We start from the raw sequence: 8,492 nt of genomic DNA on the forward strand, positions 1-8,492 counted from the left end.
TTCATGGTATAGAGGGGAGTAACTTTGTAGAGTAAATCGTGAGCTAAAACGAGCTTGTATTGAGCTTTAGAAGTAAGTTTGTCCAGAGCCTATTGGTCATGGGCAATGTTAAGGATATTTAGTAATAAATTATAGTTTACCATATATATCATATTTTATATTTTATTATAAGGCAAATATCTAGATATTTTTCTTCTTATAGTACGTATCTTTCCATTTATTGTTATTTCCGTTTATTACTCTTTCCATATCCTTGTAATTTATTTGATTATAAATAAGATAACTTTCACACCATTTAGGTGTGGTGGATTAAGCAAACATTCTTCGGCAACAACATAAACCGAAGAAAACATAAGGTAACTTGGGGAAGAAGGTGGTGACCGTTTTCCGTGTTAGCTGACCCATTTGAAAGAAATTCAGTTTTTTTCTATTCTGAAGTCTGATTCTTTATTCGTTTTCGATGCTATTCCTAAATAAATTCAAGAAATTTGGTGAGATTCAGAGAATCGAAAGGTTAAAATTTTGAATCCCTAACAAGAACATTCATGTAAGTGGATATTCGATTCTTTCTTAAGTTACGCTTGTAGGAATCATTTGGTAATGTCTTAAAACCTTAGGATAGGACAAAATTAAGACATTATGGAAGAATGCCCGGAGTCACTTAATGAAGTTGCTTGATTTGATGTTTTACTCAATGACCTAATAAGGCCTAAACCGGGGTAAGTTATCCATTTGACTGCCAAACAATATCGTTGCTCATAAAATTTTAAGGCATGACCTAATATTATGAAATATAGATGTATAGAAATTTAAAGTTTATAGGAGCATGTTTTAGGTCATGAACCATCGATCGACCTAAAATGACGAAAATTCTCCTACTTTATTAACTATGCTATTTTAAAGCTTTAATGAACTAAGACTCTCATGAAACTTTATATGATATTTATTTATGATATTATGAATTTATTGCACATGATTTATGAAGCCATGGTTAAGACTAGAATTCCTTAAGATAGGAGTTTAGGTAAGAAATAATAGCTAAGCCTAAGTAGTCTCTTTTTTCCAAAAATGCACAACCAACCCAAAACTTTTTATGACACCCAAACAACTAGGTACCACTCTATTTTGACATACATCACAATCATAATCCTCTAATCACCTCGGTGGAAGGACTCACAAAAGTGAAATGTAGACTCACGTTATGTTGTGGGAGACCCAAGAGAATGCCTNTCATAAAATTTTAAGGCATGACCTAATATTATGAAATATAGATGTATAGAAATTTAAAGTTTATAGGAGCATGTTTTAGGTCATGAACCATCGATCGACCTAAAATGACGAAAATTCTCCTACTTTATTAACTATGCTATTTTAAAGCTTTAATGAACTAAGACTCTCATGAAACTTTATATGATATTTATTTATGATATTATGAATTTATTGCACATGATTTATGAAGCCATGGTTAAGACTAGAATTCCTTAAGATAGGAGTTTAGGTAAGAAATAATAGCTAAGCCTAAGTAGTCTCTTTTTTCCAAAAATGCACAACCAACCCAAAACTTTTTACGACACCCAAACAACTAGGTATCACTCTATTTTGACATACATCACAATCATAATCCTCTAATCACCTCGGTGGAAGGACTCACAAAAGTGAGATGTAGACTCACGTTATGTTGTGGGAGACCCAAGAGAATGCCTTTGCCATTTTAAGTCGAATTCAAATTTTAAATCTTGATCTAAATTTTAAAGTATATGATTTTCTTCCATGTTATTAGGGCTGGCAAAAAAATTAGCCTAATTTAGAACTGAGTAATAAAAGACTAAAAATCATGACCAAGGTCCTTAAAATAGAACTCATGTTTGGAGTGTGGTGAGTAGCATTTGCCATGGACACATTCAGAGATTATTTTATACAAACACTAGTTTTTACATGTTTTGAATTGGTTACAAAAGTCATTCTTATTCATGCAATTCAAAGACAAGACCTCACCGATCGAAGTTTATAACTCACATATGATTAAGATCGAATCGAATATGATCATTATCTAAAATATTGTAAGGACGAGGTGACCCGATAACTTTGAAAAGTAGGCAAATTTTTCACAAAATAAAACAAAAAGGATTTACATTATATTTCAGGATCCCTTTCCTTCTTTCTTTCTCTTTCTTCTTCCTAAATGGGCTGATTAGGGCTCTTTCAGGCCCGTCGTTAGGAGAGGGTCAAAGTGACCATTTTCCCATAGGTTGACTTCGGACTGATTTTCCTTATTTTTCAATATTTGTTTTATATTTTTTAGGTTCTTCCACTTTTTCTATGCATTTTTCCTCCCCTCAACCTCAATTTTAGTCTCTAAAAATCCAAAAAGTTTTTGAAATGATAATCAACTCATATTGGTTTAAAGTTTTAAAAAGTGAGGTTGTTACAAATTTGGATTTTTCATCTTCACCTTTTCAGTTGGGCCGATTCTTTTTACTAAATGTACAAAAATGACAAATCGTTACACTAAATTAATAATACAGTACTCGATACACGACCAGTGAGATCATCGATAAGACCCATATAAATTGACTAAAATAAGTATTAACTTTTTGTATCTAAGTTTGAAAGTTAAAATAAGATTTTACCTAAATTTGAATACATGAAATTAAAATAAATAATAAATGTGAATTAAGGAGATTCTGGATAGGACTGTGAGCTGTCTTTTTCTTTTTCTTTTTTTTTTTTCAATTTGCTCTGTTTAGAGACAACACAGCAAAGGTCTGATTGGAGTGGAACTTTCGGCGTCAGCATCTTAATTGGTTTTGAACCGTAAATTGCATCACCGACCGTTTATTGACCATCAATCTTACGGCGACCAAATTGCCACGTTGTTACTATTGTACTTAACAAATTCCCATGTGAGAAACGTTGCCATATATGGTGCTTAGTGTGAAAGTTGACTAAACGTTGCCATATCCCACTAACCTTCACATCTCCACAGGTTACCAAATAAAAATAAATCTAAATAAAAATAAAAATAGAATAGTAATGAATATAAAAATACCCTATTAGTTACTTATTTGAACAAATCAAAATATTTCATATATATATATATATATATAAATTTACATCAAATAATTTGCGCACCATATTTTAACCTTTGGGATCACATCAAATAGCGTTTTAAAACTCAATTCAATGATACATATATAAAGGTGAGGTGCGACCACGTAACCATTTCATCTTCAAACCTTAAATTCATAATTTCAATCATAAGAGAGCGACACCATCTTATAATATTCATATCGTTTTGAGAATGCCTTTAGTTGGATCTTATATCACATATATGCAATGAGTGATCCTACAATAATTATATCATATTTATGTCTTGCCTTTACCTAAAATGTAGCACACGGCTTAAAATACTCAGTAAGTGACCCTACTATTGAGGTTAGGAAATGCAAACACATTTGCAACTCGTGATCTAGGAACCTATCATTTAAAAACTATCATAGGGGTGGCCTCCAATACAAACAAAATTGGATGTGTAGTACTTTCCTACACACAACCTACACGTCTGAGCATAAATCTCCAGGCGGTTCGCACCCCCCTGGATCCATCATAGTCGAGTTAGTTGCCCATAGCAACGTTCGGAGGTCAGTAGACCCCTGAGTGCCATGTGAGGCATGATGATGCTCATCATCATAGTGTACACGTCCGTACTCATCATCATAAATGGGGAAGTATCCTAATGTATATGTACACACAAAATGCATAAGGTCCTTATAGTTTTCATCTTTAAATCATCTTCATGACACAATCCTATACACCGTTCATATATTACTCTAAGCAACATGTAGGTCTTGGTCTTCATACACTCATCATCATTAACTTCAATTAGGGTCGTGTGTTTAGAAAAATAAATCATGGTCATAATGCATCATGTCATTCAATACATGCACGTCATCGTGATATGGAATAACGTCATGCTAAACCATCTCATCATCATACGATCTCACATCATTGTATTAACATACATCATCATCATTATGTCATCGTCTTCATATTATCATCAAAGAACGTCATTATAATATCATCATCATTATATCATCGTCATCATATAATCATCAAATAGTGTCACCATAATATCATACATCATTGTTATAATTTAGTCAACACATCACAACATATAAAGCATAAATGACACATGCAAGAACCACTAGGCACGTGTCGTCATACATAAGGTAAGTCTTCCGACTGAACTGATAGTAAGGTCACTTACTTGGTTGGCCTTAGCTGAAGTTTCTATCTAATTCGGAACCAGCTTGCCTTCGTCTCTCGAATTCTTTTCCACTTGTACTAAGGAGCTTCAACTGTGAAGACCTCTTCTTAAAGACAATCCTTGATTCAGAACTCATGAAGAATTTCTACTACGTTGTTATATAATTGCTAAGATGTGAGGAAAACTTTTACGACAAATGGAAAGAAAGGAAAGAAATGTGAGAGATTTTTGGATTGTGGGATTGAGAAAAGTTAAACTTTTTTTATTTTTTTTTTTATCTTTTGTTGGTTGTAAAAGTTGAAATTGCAAATAAGGTGGCAGTTACCATTTTGAAGCTTAGTTATGGCATATCCATCTTTTTTCATGCTTAATTGGCGTTGGTTCTTCCACTAAAGCTACCGCAAAATCAATAACCAAACTTTTCCGGCCACCATTTTGTTACAACACATTCCATTTTTCATCAATCACTTGTCCGCACCTGCTTTAAGTATATTCAACCACCCTCATAAACCATATTTATCACCCTTCATATTCAAACTTCCTAAATTTTTTCGAAAATCATTTTTTTTTTCAAATTTTTTATATTAAGCGCATATGTTTGATANATCAATCACTTGTCCGCACCTGCTTTAAGTATATTCAACCACCCTCATAAACCATATTTATCACCCTTCATACTCAAACTTCCTAAATTTTTTCGAAAATCATTTTTTTTTTTTCAAATTTTTTATATTAAGCGCATATGTTTGATATAAAAAATTAGAAAGAGGGAAACAAAAGGTGAAATTGTTAGTGAGAAAAAAAAAATGTTTTGGTGGGACAAAAATATATAAATTTTTTTAAAAACAAGCCTTAGATATGTGAATATATATATATATTGATAAGAAAAATGTGAGATACTCTACCATACACGTTATGGAAGTTGACAAAAAGAAAAGAATTAAAATTGTAACAACTTTCCATTTTTTCTTAAAGGAATCTTATCTTGCACTTACTGAAACGGTTTCACATAATAAATGTTAAATGCAATTTTGTGTAAGCATATTTTGTTGAAATGGCAAGTGAATTAAATATTTCATATTATTAAAAAAATACGAATAGATTCATTGTATCCTTACCTCATTTTTAAAATTATTATAAATATTAATAATATTTTACTTTTAACGGTAAAATTTAAATCGTGTATGTCATCACGATCGTTGTGTCTTCTGGTTCACCGTCCCAGATCCCTGTTCACAGTTGGTTNAAAAAATGTGGCACGTGTAACGCATGGACGGTGCGGTATTTGAATACTGTTGGGTGTCCATGTCACGTGGTGTAAAATGTGTCCCTTTAAATAATCTGGAAATTGGCAATAAGAAAGCAAGCACACACAAGGGTCTCCTCTTCTTCATCTCTGCTCTGTTCCGACCTTGGTTTGAGATCTGAGGCACCTCCAGTAATGGCGTCCTTGAGTTCTTGCGTGGTTTCTTCCCTTAAAATCCCCACACCCTCTCAAACCCACAGGCTTTTGGGTTCTAAGCTCCCACAATCGCTGTCCTTCTCTGCTCAAACACTCAAATCATCATCATCATCATCATCCCGCCCAATTACCCCCAACAGATTCACCACCACAGCACTCCTCTCCAACAAAATCCAATCCAGCTCGGAGCCTGCAAAATCCAGTAACTCTCACTTCTTTATTAATTTAATTGAATAAATTCAAAAATAAAATATAAATTTTTTTTTTTTTTTGTGTGTGTGTGTTCAGCAAAAGTTCAAGAACTGTTCGTGTACGAGATAAACGAGCGGGACAGGGGAAGCCCAGCATTCCTAAAGCTGAGCAAGAAGGAGGAGAACGCACTGGGGGACCTTGTCCCATTCAGCAACAAGCTCTACACCGGCGACCTCCAGAAGCGCATTGGCATAACGGCAGGGATATGCATCCTCATCCAGCACGTTCCCGAGAAGAAAGGCGACCGCTACGAGGCCGTCTACAGCTTCTACTTTGGCGATTACGGGCACATGACGGTGCAGGGCGCTTACCTGACTTATCAAGACACCCTGCTGGCCGTCACCGGGGGAAGTGGAATTTTTGAGGGCGTGTCCGGGCAGGTCAAGTTGCATCAGATCATCTTTCCTTATAAGCTGTTTTACACCTTTTATTTGAATGGGATTGAGGATTTGCCGGCGGAGTTGAGGGGGAAGCCTGTTGCGCCCTCCGTCACCGTCGAGCCTGTGCCTGCGGCTAAGGCCTGTGACCCTTCCGCCACCATTCCTAACTATACCGATTGAGGGTTTTAGTTTAATTGAAATGAAGTTGGTGTTTTGTAATTGAAGAAGTTTGTGTGTGATGTCCCCCACATATTTGTTTCTTAGACTTACAATTTTATCACTGCCTAACATCCTTCTTCTGTCATACTCCTTTTCTTTTTCTTTTTTTTTTCTTTTTTCATTTTTACCAAAATTCTTGAATTTTTAATTAATTATACACAATAAATCTAAAGGTCCAACAAAGAAAAAAGTTCATAAAACATGGTAAGAAAATTGTTAAAAAAAATTACCCAGTGGCCCCTCAAGTATTTAATAATTGCACAATAGTCCCTCCAAAAATTCTTCGACCAAATGGATCCAGAGATATCCACCGAGAAAGTCTTCCCTATTACGAATTAAATTTCCGTTGGTGTCCTTAAAAGGTCAAAATTTTCTTTTTAAATTTCCTATTATCATCAGACACAATATTCCCTTATTCCATTCAGATGTTCCTTTATTCCAGTCAAATATTTTATCAAAATTGGACAAATTACTAATTCTGGAATACATCATTTATGCATGAACAAAGCGGTAGGATATTCACTTCTTCCAATCAAATTAAATAGGACAAATTAACAATTCTGGAGCAAATCATTGTTGTCTATTTCTCGGTTTTGCATTTTCCTAAAGTTCAACTATTTGTTGGAAATCTAAAAAACAAACCAATTTTTACAAAACATCAGCAAATACCATGTTTTCACTCATGGAAAGACAACAATTTACCTTTGATTTTATGGAAGACAAGTTGGGCGTGATTGACATACACTCTTCAACTTTAAGGGCAAGTATTGGAATATATTTTATATAGTTGTAATATATTAGGATTTTTCTCTTATTTTTTTACTTGTTTTCAAGATTTGGTTAGCTATATCTTATTTTTAAAGATTTGGTTAATAGTATATTTTATGTCGGTTTTAGAATTCTTTCAATTTCACTTTTATTTCTCCTTCTTTAATATAAGTATAAAATAATTATCCTATTTAAACGTTGTAAACAGTATGTGTGCGCGCACGTGTATGCATGTGTATGCACGTATGTGCGTACACATGTACTGAAGATATATTTATATTAAGAAGAGTAGATAATTAATAATGAATGTTGGAAGATGATTCCTAGGAGTAGATAATTAATAATTGATAAAGAGAAGCTAAGTTTGCAATTCATGGTGATTTTGAGATACTGCATTAGATCATACCATTAGCATACTAAAGAAAATGAACTATTTATTCATATTGTATTAAAAATTAAAATAAAATTACACGAATCTTACCTTTATAGAAATCTTGGTCAGCAAGTCTCTTAATGTTTTCCATTATTATGGAATTCATTCACCAAATCTGAAACTTCATTCACCGATCTTCTTAGCTATTGAAATTTCTCCACAATATTAACTTCTTCCAAAAACTTCGGTTATGACTCGAACATAGTGCACAATTTTTTTGGAATCTCTTGAAAGAAAATCTTTAGAGAGTTGAAAGGGAGAACTCTATAGAATTCTCCATTGTCCGAGAAAGCCTTTTGAATATTTTTTTTTTTGCTTAACCTAAAGATTCCATTCCATTGTTCGAGAAAGCCTCTTGAGTATTTTTTTAGCTTTAACCCAAATATTCCATTTGAATATTTGTCAATAAGCTATTTGAATATCTATTCTATTAAAATATAATCTTTTATTTAAATTATATTTATAAATTTTAGTATTTTAGATATGGAATACAATAAATATATTTTCTTTTTTATATTTAATATATCTAATATATTAAATATTAATTTAAAAAGGTCAAAATTTTCTCTAAACTAAATCAATCCATCTAGTGTTGCAATGTATCCCGACCCGATTTTCAAGTTGAGTTGAACTTTCAAAGAACTAAGGCAAGTTATTCAAGTTGAGTTGAACTTGTAAAGACGAGGTAAACTACGGTAAAAAAAAATTGTG

The 8,492-nt window shown here is 33.1% G+C and overlaps 1 protein-coding gene across 1 annotated transcript; it reads left to right on the forward strand.

Annotated features, from left to right (window-relative positions):
- Positions 1–5,610: 5,610 nt before the first annotated feature.
- Positions 5,611–6,624, forward strand: LOC111784509 (allene oxide cyclase, chloroplastic-like). The gene is made up of 2 exons (XM_023665184.1): positions 5,611–5,931; positions 6,018–6,624. The coding sequence occupies exons 1-2, from the start codon at positions 5,709–5,711 to the stop codon at positions 6,539–6,541; spliced, it is 747 nt and encodes a 248-aa protein (XP_023520952.1). The 5' UTR covers positions 5,611–5,708; the 3' UTR covers positions 6,542–6,624.
- The last annotated feature ends 1,868 nt before the right edge of the window (positions 6,625–8,492 follow it).

This window comes from Cucurbita pepo, unplaced genomic scaffold (genome assembly GCF_002806865.2).
Source record: "Cucurbita pepo subsp. pepo cultivar mu-cu-16 unplaced genomic scaffold, ASM280686v2 Cp4.1_scaffold000220, whole genome shotgun sequence".
Classification (NCBI taxonomy): domain Eukaryota; kingdom Viridiplantae; phylum Streptophyta; class Magnoliopsida; order Cucurbitales; family Cucurbitaceae; genus Cucurbita; species Cucurbita pepo.

Excerpts from the sequence above, each read along its gene's own strand:
- LOC111784509 (XM_023665184.1), top strand. The coding sequence starts at position 5,709 with ATGGCGTCCTTGAGTTCTTGCGTGGTTTCTTCCCTTAAAATCCCCACA. Across the intron at positions 5,932-6,017 it reads CTCGGAGCCTGCAAAATCCA|CAAAAGTTCAAGAACTGTTC; the intron begins GTAACTCTCACT and ends GTGTGTGTTCAG.